Below are 19,528 nucleotides of genomic sequence, written 5' to 3' on the forward strand. Positions count from 1 at the left end.
CAGAAGAGAATCAAAGCATTTGAGATGTGTTGCTACAGGCAGATGTTGAAAATTTGGTGGATGATAAGGTAAGGAAGGAGGAGGTTCTGCACAGAATCAAAGAGGAAAGGGATATGTGGAAAACACTGACAAGAAGAAGGGACAGGATGATAGGACATGTGTTACGACATCAGGGATTGACTTCCATGGTACTAGAGAGAGCTGTAGAAGGGAAAAACTGTATAGAAAGGCAGAGATTGGAATACATCCAACAGATAATTGAGGACGTAGGTTGCAAGTGCTACTCTGAGATGAAGAGGTTAGCACAGGAGGGAAATTCATGATGGGCTGCATCAAACCAGTCAGAAGACTGATGAGCCGGGGGGAGGGGGGGGGGGGATGAATATTTTCATCCTCTGTAGCACAGAGAACCAGTGTTCTGCCTGTCTAGTCATCGTTGGCAGGGTCACAATTATCTGCAGAAATTTAACTCTTTCAGGAAAAACTTTTGCCAGGTTGCCTCCATATAGGAAGTTCAATAAGATCAGAGCATCTGGTGCTTTTGTGACATCCTTTTGACTGTATAACACATGTCGTCCATAGTGTAAGTCGGATTACTTTATTTTAAACAAATTAACAGCTGATTCCAGTTCTTTTTCTGAGAAAATTTGATGTGTCATTAATGACAGTGGTTCAAACAGCTGTGAAACTGTCAAGTCACCATTAAAACTGAATTATCACTGATAGGAGCTACAATGCGGTTGCAGATGTCTCATGCACACACCATTCTCGATTCCATGAGAAATTTCTGTTTTGCAGTTGGTTCTTTTCGTCCCCAGTGATTGTCAGTGTCAAGTGAGATGTTAACATGTTGCACAGTAGCTTCAAAGTTAGACACACATTGAATAGATTTCACCATATCAGTATTCCTTGTACAGAATGATAAAACAAGGCTTGATTGTGTTTGAAAAACGTAACCGGAAAAGGAAATTTGCATCTTGCAAGAAACCCTTCAGTCCTATAGCCTTGTTTCTTGTCCTGCAATCATTAGTATCATCATCAGTAATTTTGTCCATGTACTCAACAATTTAATTTCAATATTTGTATATAGTCTTTATGCTCTGCAGTTTGAAATTCCGTCTGATGGACTGAGGACATGTAGGAATACATTTCTTCACAATCTCTCAAAAATGGTTGTGTCCTTAGAAGACTGGGAAAATGGGTGGAAAATCTTTCCAAGTTTCTAAAGAGGATTAACACATGCTTGTTGCCTGTCACACAACATTCAGCATTTAAATTTAACTGACATGAAAAGCATTGAATAAAGTGATCATTTTTATACTACTCTATAATTCTCAGTTGAACTCGACCATTTGTGGCCACACACAACAGAAGCCTATCTTAAAACCAGGCTTAGGATTCTTAGGTACAAATTTCAGATGAAAAGAGGAAGGGAAAAGGTGTTTCAATATGGTAAAAAAGAGATGAAAGGTGCTGGTTTTTCAACGATTTCTCTTTCCTCTATTCTAGTTTATTGAATTACAAACAAGTACATCAAATTGTCACTCATCAAAAGAAGGAAAAAACTTGAAGCGATTGTACTTCAAGACGTTAAGCATATCTACATTTTTAAAAGTAGGTCTGTTTCTATTTGGAGATAGAACATCTTTGTAGATGTTAATGCTTCTTTCGACATCCACAGAAACCAGGGGCAAACCTTGTATTCACTCGAAATAGCATCTCTACAGATGTGGTGAATTTGTCAATATCTGGTTTCTTCAGAGGACTAGACTCAAATACGTCTTTGTCCATGTAACTGTTCCCTCATGGAAGTAAAAATAGTCCATTGTTCTTCCTATTGTAGACCTTGTTCTTCTAATTGCTTGATAGCTGTAGTCAGGTACTTGTAACTGTGGACACAATATAGTTGTGTCTGCAAATTAAGTATTTTTTCCAGTAACAGAAGTTGCTGTGCCTTGGAAATTGCACCTGCGTTGGCTGGATCCAAAGAAAACACAAACTCTCTAATTTGTCAAAATTCTCACACAACATGTCAGCACATTCAATCCGAGATCCCCGACAATAATTGGCAAATTTGTAAGGGGCAGGCCAGTGGTTTCCCTGCAGGCAACATGACTCGGAGCTTTCAGTAGAATCTTCTTCAGGTCAGAGTTGAATTGATTTGCGATGTCGTATTCGTTCCTTGGGGATTCACAAACCCTTTGAAGTACGTGAACCAAGCATGTCACATTCTTCAATTTAGGAAATAAAGTTTTCAATTGGTTAACAGCTGAAACCATGTATGGACTCTGGTCCATAATCACAAGAAGAAGTTTTTCAAACTTGATACCAGTAGGCCAGAATTTTTGGCAGAAGTCCACAAATGATTGCCTTACTGTACTGGCATTGTCTTTCTGAAACTCATACATTTCTTACAACATGGGCTTAACTTTCTTCTCTCGTAAGGGATAAACTAAAATGTTCAAAACATATCGTTCCATCGAGTCTTAAGGTTTCATTCACAATGATTCACAAATCGCAGTCACACACTCTCTCCTTGATTTTTTGTATGGTTTGTTGGTAAACAGGACGCATGTAGTTTTTTTCCTAAAGTTCTCTCATCGGGTATTGACATCTATGTGTTTTTTCAAGAAATCCCTTGAAGACTGGAATGTTCATCTTATTGAGTGGAATTTCTGTTTGTGTAAGAGCTGCACACAAATAGATGTTTAATTCCGTCAAATTTTGGCTTTTTGAAGAACTCTGTTGGAATGCATTTTGTAATAGTGGCTGCAGCCGTGATATGTTTTCTAGAAGAGTCTTCTACTTTTGATGCTTTTAACTGGAAATGTGTTGTTTGATGTGATCTCGCTGGCATTTTTCATCTAACTAAATTCCTGAATTGCAAGTAGTGCATCGCATAACAATTGCTTCCATGTCTATGAAATCCTGTTTGAATTCCTGAGCCAGAAAAATAAATCTGGCACTGTGGACACCTTTGGCGCAGTAAAGTTTAGTAGTACACTCATTTAGTAGCATACAGCAAAGAGCTAACAGCAGTTCAGTTGCTAATTCAATACGACTGTCTCACAAAACTCTTGTGCACATACGCTCACTTGCTGTTCACGCTTTCTTTTATTACACCAAGGCAATTATCAGAATGTTGTCATTCATGCTGGATCTGAAGTGTCAGCAATTTCTAGTAGCTTTGAGCAGAACCCAGTCTCTATTCTCAGAACTAAATGGGTGCAGTTACTGCCATCTCTGAGTGACCAGCCTCCAACATCATGTGAACAGATGATGTCTCTCACAGCAACAAATTCAGAATCACCCATTGTTAATTGCATAATAATGCAGGCTACTTGACAGCGGTGAAGCGAGAGAAAGAGGTTTTGTTGAACACATAATTATTTTCTGTTGATGCAGGTGTGCTTTCAAGTCCCACACGTGCCTTTTACTGAAAGAGGTAGACTTACTATTAACACGTACAAAGCAAGCTGAGGAGACATTAATTGAAAGTTAAATATTTCATATTGATTAAAAATCTTACAGAATAAACTGGAATGAAATTGAAAAGAAAAAGGGGGGAATGTGTGGATGGTTGGGGGAAAAGGGATAAAGGTCAAAGGAAAAAGACGTGTGAAAAACTGCCTCTTTTCGCAACTAGAAACAAAATTTCACATGGTGATAGCTTTCTGAACAGCTTTAATTTATCATAAGAGAAAAGACGCACCTAAAAATCCTAATTCTGGTCATAACAATGTGCTAACAGTTTTTCAGGTGTTTCATTTACTTTCATTTTGTCTAGCCTGTTGAGAACAGCTACAGTTAGACTATCTGTAGTGTGGCTCATAACTACTCAGCTGCATTGCAGATTGCTCTGTTGTAATTGCATGTATACCATATTTACTCGAATCTAAGCCGCACTTTTTTTCCGGTTTTTGTAATCCAAAAACTGCCTGTGGCTTCGAATCGAGTGCAAAGTAAGTGGAAGTACTGAAAAATGTTGGTAGTTGCCGTCACAACTAACTTCTGCCATCAAATATATGTAGCCCTACGCAGGCATGCTTTGCAGGCACAAAGATAAATACTGGCACCGAAACCTCTGCGTCAGTAAATAAATTTAAAAGAAAGGTAGAAGACGAGCTTTTTTTCTCTTCCCCGAGTTTTGACCACTGCATTTTCATGCATTATCCAACGAAGTAAATAAAAATTCCGTATTGTTCGTCTTTGAATGTAGCAGCTTTTCAAATATTCATAGCAATAAAAATAAATTTCATAACACAAAAATACCAACAATGCACAAGGCTTTAGGATTGTTGCACGAGTTGATATGCTGGGGCTCATTAAGATTTCATGTAGCCGTCACAACTTTGTGGAATTTTGTGAAGTGCTTGTTGGTATTAGTGACCCATAATAAAGCGCTTTCATTATAGTGCCAAATTCAAGAGGGGAGTTATTTTTGTTTTTGCGGAACAAAGTTCTAATTGTGCTGCAGGTCTGTGATACGGGATTGATGAGAGCAACGTTAGGCGATGGCGACTGCAGAGAGACAAATTTGGGTGTTCAATTAGCAGGTAAGCTTTTAGTGGGCCAAAGTGTAGGCGATATCATGCACTAGAAGTGATTTTAAATGAATTTGTTAAGGAACAACATCAGAAATTCCTGCCTGTGAACGCCGAAATTTTAAAAATTAGGGCACATGAAATTCCTAGAGAGCAAAAAGTCAAAAATTTTAAGGCTTGTCGCAGCTGATTTGATCTGTTTATGAAGCATGAAGCGCTGGGTTTTTCACTTTGGAGGCAAACTTCAGTTGCACAGAAGCTGCCGAAAAATTATGAAGAAAAACTTGTGGAATTTCAGCGCTTCATAATTAGGCGGCCCACAGAAAAGCAATACCTTCTTGGTCAGATAGGAAATGCTGACCAAACTCCCGTATATTTTGACAATCCATCAAATTATATTGACGCCAAAGGAAAGAAAGACATAAGTGTTCTTACATCAGGGGATGAAAAACAGCAGATGTCTGTCATGCTTGCTTGCACAGAAGATGGATATAAATTACCCCATTTACCCCATTTACCAAAATCGGAAGTGTTTCCAAAAACTGTAATTGTATGGAACTGGGTAGTTTTCAGAGTACGTGGTGTTTGAATGGATTAAACATGTGTGGAATCGTCGTCCTGGCGCAATGCTTGGTTTACGCAGTCTGTTGGTATTAGATGCGTATGCAGGCCATACACCACCTGAAGTAAAACGAAAATTAGAGGAAAGCAAAACGGACGTGGCAGTAATTCCAGGCGGGATGACATCAATTCTGCAACCACTTGATGTCTGTCTGAATAAACCATTTAAGGACAAGCTTAAATGCATGTACACAGACTGGCTTTTGAAAAGTGACAGACAACTGGCACCAACAGGACGTGTAAAACGCGCAAGTTTGTCGCAAGTGTGCCAATGGATTTATGATGTATGGAAGTGTGTTCCAAATCAGACTGTGCAACAAGCATTTAAAAAATGTTCCGTATCCAATGCACTAGATGGTACAGAGGACGATGCTCTGTATGAAGAAATGAGCAACAAAGAATCGAGTGATAGTGATTCAGAATCATGACTGATATTTTAATCATTTCGTATAAAATGTATTACAAACCTAATAAAATTTTGTTTTAAATTTCAGTGTTTAATTTCTAATTTATTTTCATTCTTATTTTATAAGTGTTGCTACTCTGCATTGCACAGGATTGAAAAGCATGGAGAGCTGCATCAAATCAGTCCACGGACTGAAAACAACAACACCACACTCTGCATTTGAAGTCATCACTAAAAATCTACTATGAAAATCTGACTGGCAGGACTGTTTGGCATATGTGTCAATATGGCCAACTCTACATTCTGAATTTTTTCCTACCTGTGACAAGAGACGGTTACTAATAGGAACTTTTATGAATCATGAATCACATGCAGTATTCTCTTCACCATAAGAATAATACGAATGTAAACATTATGGCATGTATTCTTTCGTGTTTGCTGCTATTTCATTTAAATCCTGTCTGCCTAATAAACTGCGAAACTAGAGTGAGACAACAGCAAACGTGGAAGAATATACATATCATGTCATGTTTATATTCGTATTATTCTTATGCTGAATACTGATACAGTCAGAAATGAAGCACGACAACTGACTAGATTTTTGTATCTAAGATGACTAATTTCTGTGCAGAATATAATGTACTAAAGAGGTGTCTGCAAAGATTTACAAACGGAGAAAAATTTTCGCTAAACTCTCGTTCAGAACATCTTCTATCACACGCAGTCTATTATTAGGTTCTTGTTGATCATTGTCAAAGAAAGCAGAAGTGTAAGTAACAACAAATAGCAGTCTCTTGCCATTGTTTCGCTAATGAGACAATTCCTCTCTTTTTTTATATTGTAAGCAGCGGTAGCGCACACAAAAGCAAGCCATGCTGCAAGCGGTGACAGGTCGTAAACACTCATTATCAGAATGCAACAAACAATGCATGACACAGTACAAAAATGCATTTTCAGCTTAGAGTGATGTAAACACCTATAACAAAGAGAATGGCACTTATCAGATCAAAGCTAAATAAGCAATTGATTCAAACCAGATGAAGCACATGAAAAAAGTAGGGTACCCATATAAATACGGACGGAGCGCCTGACGCACAGCTTTGGCTACCTGGTAAAGATTAACTGCTAAGCTTACGACTCGAACCAAATACTGTAGCTGTATCTGCATCCATTTGCCCTAAATTGTCTCTCATGTTACAATGGACCTACTTTGTTTCGATTTGGAGGTGCGGTCTAAAACTTTTCGCTCCCCTTAAATTTCGAGTCTCATATTTCAGGTGCTGCTTAGATTCGGGAAATTTTTTTTTCCATGATTTCGAGTTTCATCTTTCAGGTGTGGCTTAGGTTCGAGTAAATACGGTACCCTTGTGTGCATTTACGCTGTTTTTGTTCTTGATTAATGTTTTGATCAGTTCTGGACAGACTTAGTTCCTTCACTTTCATCCTAAGCTCACGTTCCAAATTTTTACCTTATTAATTACACACTGAATTCATATCACCCTGTTTGCAGAGTTGCACTCTGCTGCATTTATTCACAAGAACATAAAACTCACAAGAACTCGAGCACAAAAAGGAACTTGTTAATAACACACTATAACCCACAAAACGCCACCAGAAAACAAAGAAACTAAAAGTAACAGCACATGTTTCTTGTGCTAATTTCCTCTAATCATTCATGAAACTCTCATTAGGTTGTCTAGACATTTTCAAACTTATTCCTACAAGGGATAAAACTGCCCAAGTCAGAAACAAAACATTAATAATAAATGTCGATTAGTGTAGCATCAAAGTGTGAGATGATGCAATGGCTGGCACACTGGACTTGCGTTCACGAGGATGATGATTGAAACGTGCGTCCAACCATGCAGATTAAGGTTTTCTATGGTTCCCTAAATTGGTCCAGGCAAATGCCAGGATGGTTCCTTTGAAAGGAGCTTGTGATCTGTTTGTAATGACCTCAATGTCAATGGGATGTTAAACACAAGCATTCTTCCTTACTAAGTAAGTCATAATAGAGATAGGGAATCAGTAGCGAAGCCTCAGCCATTCTCGTCAATCCCTCCTGATGTGAGGAGTGGAGCATGAAAATAGTGTGGAGGTTGGCAGGACTACCATAGGCCGAATAATCAGTGCCTTTTGGAGAGCCATTACTGCTGCACTCTGCACTCCGTAGAAGCTCAGAACCCCCTCCCAACCTCCATTATATAGAGCTGATGGGTATTTCAAGGTGTAGCCATCAGATTAGCTACTATCTGTATCAACAGTTCCAAAAACATTGACTGTCATTGTTTAAATCTATGTAGGGAATATGTGAAATGTGTCCCAATGATTCACATTCTGTAATACATTACTGAGAAATATATTGTAATATATATTTTGGGGCAGCTATGCCTCAGAGCCTTTAACTACAAGCCGTTTTGTTTGGCTGTTAACACGTGTATTTTCACTTCTGCTGTAATAATGCTAACCTCACCATCATCATTTGTACTATGCAGTCTGCTGTATGGTGTGTGGCAGACGGTACATGGTGTACCAATATCATTTAGTAGTCTTTGGTTTATTGGCAGAATGCTGGGGAACTGCAATAAATTTGCAAAGGAAATTGCTTACAATTCACTCTTCAGGGTGTATACGCTCTGGGAAACCCCTGGAGAAAACCAGGAAGAACCCAGGAGTTTTTTAGAATTCCAGGAATTTTTCATTGTTTTAGTCTTAGATTTTTGTAAATCTGGCTGGTAAGAACTGATAGTCTAACAAAGAATTTTACTGTATCTTGCTACTGCAGAGTAACACTGCAGCAGGAAAATGTAAACGAGGGAATAAAACCAAAATAAAACTTAAGTTTCAAAGGAAATGTGCCATTTACAACAACAAAACATAGTGCACACACAAGCACCTGCCAAAAGTGAAATGTGTCAAAGATTTTAGGACAAAGACTAGGGAATACTTCCTAACAGCAAACTGCTTCTGATGAGCATGCCGTCACAACTGTTTAAATTAAGTTTGTTTTGAGCAGTTGTCAACGGGCTTATGCACAGTTGAGTTGCATATGAGCAGTACCTTTTTCCTCTTCTGGCTACTTGAAATGTGGCTGCAACAGTAGCAAAAATTTTTATAGTGCGCCCAAGCTGCCAGATATGTGCATGCACAGAGCAGTCTGGATTGTAGTGGGGAGGAGGAGAGTGACCCATGTTTATGTTTAGTGATTTTGCTGCTTCCTCTTCGTTCACAGTTCACACATCAAATGAAAACAAAATGGATTTCTGTGGCCGGCAGCTATGAAGTGAATTAAAATACATTCACATAATTACGGAAGGTTAAAATATGTTATTAGTTTCAGTTTTCTGATTTTGCTTTATTTCAACATTTTTGGCAGTGAAGCATTAATTGCATTGTACAACAATGAAGTTATTTTTGTCGATTTGCTAAGTAAATGTAGCTTTTGTTAATCTTTTTCAGAGTTGAAGTCATTTTATAAGAAACGAAGTGTTTCATTCCACACCATTGGCTAGTTTCAAATCTTCCCTGAATTTCAAGTGCACATTTGTATCTTCTGACACGTATGACATTATGCCGTAATAAAGAATCAAACATGAGACTATACGGTACAGGTACTCCAAAAAAATTTGCACCCTGAAAAGTGCACTGTAAAGCTTAATATCAGGTTGGGGCCTACTTCATTGTGGATCTGGACATATGAATGTTTCCTTTAAGCTGAATTATGCATGTTAGTATGGTTTACAAAATTTCTGTGCTCATGGAGTATGCTTTGATGTCCTGTTTCTTTTATGATGTCATGTAAGATCTCTTAATGCTGCACAACAATGGACTTCCTACGTCGTCATAGTTGCACATGCACAGTAATGCCTGTTTTCTGGCGCTCTCTAGCAGCTGCTGAAACCAATCCATGTCTAAGAGGTCGCGGGAAAATATTGCGAATAGTTCTTTGAAAAGTGTTATTTTGAAAGAAAATTTCCTTTTATGCAAGATGAATTATGTTACACATGAGAATGTGCAATGAATTTCTTAAATCACAGAACGTTTGACTCCATTTAAAACTCGACACTTTGAGAACCAGCCATTTAGAATAAGTTTGGCTGGCGAGATCATGTGATATGAGTTATGATTGGCTTACAAAAGTGCATTGCAATTTCTGTTTCAATGCTTTGGAAACTAATGTCCTGTGTTGGTGGAATTCGAACTTATATTTTCATAACACGAAAATATGCAGTGTATCATAATATGAAGAAATGCAGTGCACATCAAAGATCTTTCCAAAATGTGCACCCCCCCCCCCCCCCTCTGCTGAGTTTTGTATTCAAAAGTCCAGGAAGTACTACACTGATGTATAGAACATTTACCATTCAAAGGATTGATATTTTTACAGCTGGAGGGAAAGTACACTGTGCCTTATTATGGAAAAAGTGTATTTTCACCATGCAAGAAGTGTATTTTCATGTGGAGGGGAAAAGGGATTCAGGAATTTTTTTTCTCGTCTGCTTACTCACACTGCTCTTGCAACCAGTCCTAGAATATTTCTCAAATGTGTGAGACCCATACCAAATTGGACTAACAGGAGATATTGAACATATACAGAGAAGGGCAGCACAAATGGTCACAGGCTTGTTTAATCTGTGGGAGAGTGTCACAGAGATGCTGAAGGAACTGAACTGGAAGACTCTTGAAGATAGTCATTCACTGTCCCAAGAAAGACTATGAACAAAGTTTCAAGAACTGGCCTTAAATGATTACTCTACAAATATACTTCATCCCCCTGCATACTAGAGCAATTACTGCATGCACAGAGACGTTCAGTCAGTCATTCTTCCCGAGCACCATAAGTGAATGAACAAGAAGAAACCCTAGCAACTGGTACATTGGGACATTCCTTCTGCCATGCACCTCATTTTGGTTTCCAGAGTACAGATGTAGCTATAGACTTTTTATTTAAATCTTGTTACTGGACCGTGGATAATTGGCATGTATCCACCAATCCTGCACTGAAATACACACACTGAGTAGACCAGAACATTATTGGAAGTCCCTTGCCTGAACTGTTCATATTTATTTCAACACAAAGTTTTGTAGTTTTCATCATTTTTCAAATAAAATCGTTGCATGACTGTTTTGTCTTTGTTGTGACATCTGATTTTCCTCCACGCTGAGGAGCTGCCTTCAACTAGCTTACGTTAGTTTCTACGCTATATCATTCATTACAACTGTGTTGTTATCTAACAGTATTTGAGGGGGGGAGGGGGGTTCACTTGTGTTAACGTGCCTCAGCAATGCCTCTGCGAAGTGCATGGCGTCGTCGCTGGCGGCTCAGTGTACCTGTGTATCGGAGGTTAAAAGCAATTGATATTGAGTGGGAGGGCAGTTTAATAAACAGCAATTAATTGTAGGTCCCAATGTGTTTCGTGGACTGCGCCTTAATTTCGCTTGTGATGTGCAAGCTGTGTTTGGAGGCTCAACATGGCTTACCTTGGCTGTTGTTTGGGGAAATCATGCAGACTATGGTGACCTTGAAGCATTTCCAGATGCCAATATTATTGCTTGGAAGACTTGGAGTATTGCTGAGTCTACAGGACTGTTGGCTAAAGTTCCTTATGGTACATTGGTTCCCAGCATAGCTATCAGTGCTATTCTTTGAAGGTGAAAATAGTTTTATTTTAATGCTTACCAGTATATCCACAGCAGTCCCTGGACTCCACCTGTAATATAACACTAATAGCATATCCCACTGGAGGTTCCTTAGCATGTCTACAAGACAATCATGCTAGTAATTAAGAAACCTATAATAAATCGTGCAAGTCGTACCTCAAGAATCTCTGTTTCTGCACTTAATCCAGTTTGGTAAGGGTCCCAGGTTGACAAACAGTATTAAAAAGTCAGCTAGACAAGGGTTTTAAACTACCTCCTTAACAGATCAGTTAGCCTCCCCACATATTCCTCTAGTCGATTTCATATTGACATCTACCTTCCCAGATATGCCAGGAGACCCTCTGAAATTCAGAACAACGTGAGAGGAGCATTGACAGATTGCAGCTATGAATTGAGCTGTAAGGTGTAGTGATGTGGTGGAACATTGCCAATGGAAGGCAAAGACCCGTCTGACCCTTACCATTTGATGGTTGTAATTGATTGCTAATGGTGTAATGAAACAACAGGTTATGTGAGCACTCACTTGTCCAGTTAGCTGATATACAAGGGTTGACTGAAAAGTAATGCCTCCACCTTCGGCACTCTTCAACAGTTGGCAGCATTGGTATGCGGCAAGTACTGGCTTGTTCCGTAGCCTCTTCTCTACAGCTTCAGTTGGCAGGAAGCCTTAGCATTGAACGGTTGTGTGAAGTATGGAACCCTGCAGACGGTCGATCAATGCGATTTAAGCAACTTACAGTCATTGAATTCTTGACACAGAAGGTGTCACCCCAAGAGAGATTCATCAGAGAATGAAAGCAGTTTATGGTGATTGTGTTGATGTGAGTACTGTCCCTCCTTGGGCGAGTAAGTTTAACGATGTTGAGGCGGGGACATCTGACCTGGGTGACAAACAGAAGTTGGACATCCTGTGGCAGCAACTACAGAGTTTCACAAGTAAAAGGTTGACAGGTTGATTCAGGATGATCATCATATCACTCAGAGAGAAATTGCAAGCACAATCGGCATTTCACAAGAACGTGTGGGTCACATTATCGCTTTGCTTGACTATTGGAAGATCTGGTTGCAGAAACAGTGTGTCAACTTCTTCCGTGACGGCTTCAGAAAACTTGTTCATCGTTGGCAGAAATGTATCCAATTGGCTGGTGATTATGTGGAAAAGTGAATATTGGTAATTAAAGATTACATTCTAAGGATTATTTATGCGTTTGGTTTATTAAAATATTCCCATCCAAACCCTGTTAACAAAGGTGGAGGCATTACTTTTCATTCAGCCCTTGTACAGCATTGTCAGATTCGGTAACAGTCGTCAGCTCATTCCCTGTTTGATATGTAAGTGACCATTACTCATGCAAGACCTGCTTTCCCTCACAAGTGTTTCTTTGAGATTAATGACATGATTACTGAGCAGCTCCTATTAAAAAAAGAAAAAAAAAACTATTATGCTGAGTCTTCCATCAGACATGGAACAGTGTCATCTACATTGTGCTTGAATTAAAAACTTAAGTGGGGAAAAGCTGTCAGCGTGACACTGGTTGTGTAGATGTCAGTGGAGTTGTGAATTTGTTATTTTGGTCAGTGTTGCTTAATTTTGTAAGTCATGTGTCTGCTTGTAACTGCTAGTGCCCTGCTCATGAAAGGCAAGTATTTTTGTAGGAATTCAGTTCCAGGATACAGTTTGAACTTGTCACATATAATCAAGCTTCAACTTTATCAGAATAGCCTTGTAATATTTGTCTGAGCTTTCATTGTCACACTTTAAAAACTGGACAAACAACATTATTTGTTAAGATTCTTCACTGGAATGTAACTGTAAATTCATCTTTTCTGTACATGAATTACATCTATGTGTAGGAAAGTCACCTTTTAACTTGTGTGTTTGTCTGTTTTCAAGGGTGATCTCAAAACAACTGGCAGTATGCGCTACAAGCTGTACACGGAGTGGGCTTCCGTCTCCAAGTGCTTCCACTACCAGCCACTGGATTACATCAAGGAATATTTTGGTGTCAAAATTGCCTTGTATTTTGCGTGGTTGGGCTTCTATACACACATGCTGTTACCTGCCTCTGTTGTTGGAATAATCTGTTTCATATACAGCTGTGTTACCCTTTATGACAATCAACCAAGGTATGTCCATCATTTAAATTTACCAAAATTTGAAGTAAAATTTTAACAGAGAGATATACCAATAACATAATATTTGCAGAGCAACTATGAGAGTTTTGAAAGTCCACTTTGTGTAGTATTATACATATTAGAATGCTAGTACAACTCATGCCAAGCGCAAATCTTTTGGTCACTAATTCATTGTGCTGTAAATGACCTCTGCTGTATTGCAACAGTTGACATAATTACTTGAAAATAAGAAACAAAACCACTGTATGGTAATGGTAGTAACTTCAGACCTATCTTAATTTAGTAAAACTTATTCTGTTCCATACTTTTAGAAAAAGTTTGTGTACTTCTTTTTACCAAACGTTATGTTGCTGTTGCTGCTGCTGCTGCTGCTGCTGCTGCTGCCGCCGCCGCCGCCATTGTCATTGTCATCTTCAGTCCAAATACTGGTTTGTTGTAGCTCTCCGCACCGTTCTTCCCTGTGTGAACTGCATCATCTCTGAATAAGTTTTGCGACATACATTCACTTCTGTATGCTTCCTATAGTCAATTCTTTGCCTCACTCTATGATTTTCAATCCCATTCCCCTCCCTGCCACAATTACCAAACTGACTATTCGTTGATGTCTCAGGATGTGTCCCATCAACCCGATCCCTTTGTTTAGTTACGTTGTGCCATAAATTTTTGCTTTTCTCAGTTTGATTCAGTACCTCCTCATTAGTTATTCAATCTACCCATATGATCCCTATCATTCTTCTCTGTTGCGACATTTCAAAACCTTATTGCTCAAATTTCCCTTCCACACTAGGAAGGCTGCATTCAAGGAAAATTCTTGCAAAAAGGACTTGATAATGATTATATTTATACTCAGTGTTCATGCTGCTGCCAATGTGAATTTTATGTGCTTTTTACTTCTTGCATCATCAGTTATTCACTACTAAAATACTAAAACTCAACTGTTACTTTCAATGACTCCTTTCCCAATCTTACTCAGCATAACCAGATGTAATTTCACACATTCCATTACTGTTGTTTTATTTTTGTTGATGTTCATCTTATAACCACTTGTCGAGACACTGTCCATTTCATTTAACTGATGTTCCAAGTTCTTTGCCTAGTGTAACAGAATTACACCATCATAAGCAAACCTTAAAGTTTATATTTCTTCCCCCTGAACTTTTAATTCCCTTCCAAATTTCTCTTTGTTTTCGTTTACTGCTTTTTAAGTGTACATCTTGAATAAGATTGGCAATAGCCTACAACCCTGTCTTACTCTGTTAACAACTACAGTTACTTTTTATGCCGTTTGGGTTATGGAGAAATTGTAGATAACTTTTAACTTCTTGTTATTATCTCTGTGACCTTCAGAATATCAAACATTGTATTCCTGTTAACATTGTCAAAAACTTTCTCTAAATTTAGTAATTATGTAAGCATAAGTTTGTCTTTCTTCAGTATATCTTCTCAAGTAAGTCACCAGGTCAGCATTGCTTCACATATTCATACATTTCTCCAGAACCCACACTGATCTTCCTTGAGGTCAGCTTGTCTCTGTCTTCCCATTCTGTTGTATATATTTTTTTTCAGTATTTTGCAACCATGACTTTGTAAACTAATAACTCAGTAATAACAATACAGAAAGCATAGACTACTGCTTGGCACATAGAGTAGGTGTTCAATTGTAGACAGCCACATGAAAAAGACTGCTAAAATATTTAAGCTTTTATACAAAGGCAATCTACTGAAGTAGAAAACACACACATTCACACAAGTACACTGAGGCAGTGGCCATGTGGTACAGACTAGGAGAAAAGTAGGAGAGCTGCAAGAATGTTAGTGATACACTCTCCTTTTTAAAAAAAAAAAAAAAAAAAAAAAGACAGCCAGCTCGTCCAGCCATTCGTGACCAAGTAAAACGGACAATATTCCAAGTCTTATTTTCTGGACATGTTTGTAGCAGCACTTTTTTTTTTTTTTTTTTTTTTTTTTTTTTTTTTTTTTTTTTTTTTTTTTAATTTGACAAGAGCTCTGTCCTGTAAGGGGTTTTACGGTTTTTTCATGAGTATGTGCATGGCGAGCATGGGGCCCCGAACTATTCCAGCACCTACTTCCTTTCCATTGCTGCAGCCTTTCATCTCTATATGTCCTTCTTTCTCATTCTCTGTTTCTCATGGTGGCAGCCTTTAACGTGGACCTGGCTGTTCTCTAGGTTCCGCATTCCATTCTCAGAATATTCATTCATTCGTCATCTTCAGGCTGAAGTAATTTTTGGTCCCTTTCTGGGTTTGATCGTCATTTACCCTTTTATTTTCTGTAAGGTGGACTGACTGGGGAAGAACACCCTAAATAGTGTCTACTGAATACTGTGTTAAAGATTACCTGCATACAATACCTGCATAGTCTTTTACATGGACTTCAAAGCCAACTCGGTAGCCAATCCAATATGGTGCTGTTGTTATATACCCTGTCAGTTAAGCCCCCTGACAATGCAAGGGTCACATTGCTGATGCCTAAGCTGCTAGCTCCCCGTATATGCCAAGTAGTGCCTGTCTTCCTGGGACATCAGGTTTCCCGGCAACAGTCATCATGCCAGATGGCCTTTGCTGTGGCTTGCTGGTGCCTGTGAGGAGAGCCCTTGATTAGAGTAGGTGGCATCAGGGTAGACATTTTGCATATGAAACATATTAAATTACACCAAAAAATTTCCGTTGTGATCCAATCGGCTCAGCAGAGAGGTATAGAAATTTCAGTGCGGGCAATTATTATCCTACTGAATGAGAAGAGGGACAGTCAGACATTTGAGAGAAAAATAATTTATCCAGTCCACACACAAACTAATGGGGAAGCTTTTACTGCAGTAAGCCTTTTTTTTTTTGGTAGATATTGAAGATAACTTTGGAGGTGTTGAGTCATTCATAAAAAGTGTAATGGATTGCTGTTGATTAAAGCCTCCTTTTCTGAGCAATCTACAGCTTTGCGGGCATGTGAATGCCTGGGTGTCATGGGTGGTATTGCCCCAAGCAAAACTTCAAATATGGTCCAAGAAATCATCTTTAACTGAGACCTTATGGTCACTCGTTGAGCTAATCCTGAGTGGCAAGGCGTTCACTTTGTCTGAAGTGTCCAAAAAGGTCCCAAGGATAATCAAACAGATACATGCACCTTTATCTTAGCATTTGAAGGCAATGTTATGGAAAAAGTTAGTCATTGTATGCAACATGAAACCTTAGGTCTCACCACCAATGAGGTGCTTCCCATCCTTACACTTTGGTTATACTCCATCCAGCTGCACAGCAGGCTGTGGACAATCACTCCATGGAGGTAGCCCCTGTGAACAACCACTTTTAGTGTGTCAACTGCACAGAACACTATCCTCTACATACTATCCTCCTGTTTTCAAGAAAGAAAAGAAAATACAGGAATATAAATCTATTGACCACCTATCATGTACTGGGGTGTGCAAAAAATATCAGTGCCTATATCCTCTTGATATGATAACCAATTATGCAAAAATCACATCCATCACTCCCACTATCCCTATTCTTTCCAGACCAATTCTCCCACCACCCTCCTCTCTCTCCTGTGGTTCCCACAGCATTAACTTTGGGAACTATTTCCTGCTCATGGCTGGAGAAGTAGCTTTCACCTCTGGCATCTAACAGGGACTAGGCCCCTCTTCCTAAAAACCAACAGATCAGAGGCCTGGCACCGATCAGTGACTAAAGGAACTGTGACCTGTGGGTCCCAGGGCTGCCCACTCTTCATCTGTCTCCACATTCAATGCAAATAGTCCATCTCTAGAGCCCCAACCACCAAAGGCTGCAGAGGAGGAGGAGGAGGAGGAGAATCAACCAGACCCAGAACACGGGTACTCCAGTGATCCTGGAGCATGACTGGTCTCTTGGCTCCTTCACAACTAACCTAGACACCCATAATGTAATTATTCAGTGGAACTGTAATGGATATTACTGTCACTTGCTGGAACTACAACAACAACTTAGTTTCTCCTTTTCTGCAATTAGCATTGCTCTATAACATACACACTTCACTGATGACTAGGTACAGGAAAAAGTCTTTTCATTTTATGGTAGTTATTGGTGGATTTTTAAAATTTTTTTTAAATTTTTTTTACGGTGTTAGGTTCTTAATGCTTATTTTAAAAATTTCTTCTTTATTTTTGTCTTATTTATTTGTTTTCAATGCTATGTTATAAATGAAAATATACGTCTGTTAAATTATATTTGTTAGACATTAAACATCAAACATATTTCAGTTTTTGAACAGAAAGAAGAATTTTATTTATAGTTGTTGTTTTGGCTTATTTAATTGCAGTTCAGTATGTTGTTGAGAATGAATCTCTCAATTATATTGTATTTATTAGACATTAAAAAAATGCTTAACTGCACACCAAGGATAGTTTTTCATATGAAATCATTATCATTGGTTCTAATTTCTCTTATGAGAGATTGTGCTGCTGGTGTGTTAGCACTTCATTATATAGTGAAAATAACTACTCCAAGTCTACGTTTGAACATGTAACCGTCAGTGCAGCTGCAGCAAATTGTGGCTTGTCAAGTTTTGTTGCCTGCAGGCATTTGACTATGTCCATAGTTCTTGCTGAAAGCTGCTGTTCAGTTAAATTCTGAATAGATTTGTATCCCTTCAGAATATCTGTGCTGCTAAGAGTTGCCATGCCAGGTACACACGAGACACTTTGGCATATCAGCATTAACAGAGTTTGTGATTACTGTCCTATGGTTGAAACACAATCCTTGGACTGAGAATAGAGACTTACATGGATGTGTAGTCATGAGCATTGCCAGTTTTGTTTGGAGATGCAGTCCGATGTGTTTAAGCATTTCTCTCATCTCTGCCCGAAGAGAATGCCTCTTTACTGTATTCACAAGCTTGGTGGTTTCCTAACCAAAACTTCCATCTGCCATAGTAACAAAGCCATTGTTCACCTTCTTTAACTTTGAGTATAATTCATTTGAGGTAGGACGGTTTGTAGACTCTAAGAAGACACTGATGTTCATCAAATCATTTGTGCATGCTACTTAATGAACAGTTCCTCCAGAAGAATTGAACTTACATCGCTAGACAGTGGATTAACATAATCAGTGCTTGCAGTAGATAATACCTGTGTATCATTGCTCCAGAATAATTCCACCATCTCTTCAAAATATTCTGCTGCATAACTGACTATGGAAAGCCAAGAGCTCCTATGTGTCAACACCAGAAGAGGAAATGCCTTCAGATCCCTCTTCTCCTCCTTTAAAGACTATAGATGTAAATGTTTTCACCTCCTGGTATTCAGAACAGTGCTCTTTAAGTTGGTTGTAGCTGAATTCAGTTTCAAACATTCCTTGGAAAATACGTTTGCGACCATTTTCAGCTTGTGTGCTCAACACTGAACATGGCTGAAATGGTCTCCTATGACTGTTATCAATGAATTGGCACACTTATTCGTATACCTAGCACTGTTGGTTACAATAGATTTAACATTATCATACTGAATCACTAAAAAACAAATTTGAAGTGAAAGTGTGTAAATTGCATGATTTTTGAGTTAGTTATGTTTATTTCAGTATAAAATGATACACAATCATCATCTTCATAAATATTTAGCTCTAGGTTTTTTAAAAAAGTAATCTACATTTTTTGTATAAATAACTCACTAACTGAATATAAATTCATGTTCCAAGATTCAGCATAACAAATTTTAAGTGAATAATTACTTGAATTACGTTATATGTGTCAGGCATTGATAAATTTTGGTGCCATTCTGGAAGAACAAAAGTAAAATATAAAGAAAAAATGATGATGATATTACACGAATGAAAATGCTTTGTAAATCTACTTTTTACGAGAACTATGTAAAGCACAAAAGAAAATATATAAATTAACTGGTCACAAATGTATATAAAGGATTACAAATGTTAAATGTCCATATGTACAGTATATACAGTTACATATTTTGTTCAGGGATAAATTCAGAAGATGACTGTTTTCGCTTGGCTTGACATTTATACACATACTTGGGAACATCCCATATGACAGTCCAGCGGTAATCTGCTGAAATAGTAGGGCTCCTCCTTCTGGCATACCTCTTCTCAAATGTGTCTGTAGCTCGTGGTCTCACGGTCGCGTTCTCACTTCCCGAGCACAAGGTCCTGGGTTC

General features: G+C 38.5%; 1 protein-coding gene across 2 annotated transcripts in view; it reads left to right on the forward strand.

Annotated features, from left to right (window-relative positions):
- The window catches only part of LOC126204458 (anoctamin-1-like), a 126,144-nt gene that overhangs the window by 34,068 nt on the left and 72,548 nt on the right, over window positions 1-19,528 (forward strand). For both annotated transcript variants that reach the window (XM_049938843.1, XM_049938844.1), the window contains one exon: window positions 13,127-13,359. In XM_049938843.1, coding sequence (XP_049794800.1) covers window positions 13,127-13,359 — 233 coding nt within the window. The remainder of the gene's footprint in view (window positions 1-13,126; window positions 13,360-19,528) is intronic.

This window comes from Schistocerca nitens, chromosome 9 (assembly GCF_023898315.1).
Source record: "Schistocerca nitens isolate TAMUIC-IGC-003100 chromosome 9, iqSchNite1.1, whole genome shotgun sequence".
NCBI lineage: Eukaryota > Metazoa > Arthropoda > Insecta > Orthoptera > Acrididae > Schistocerca > Schistocerca nitens.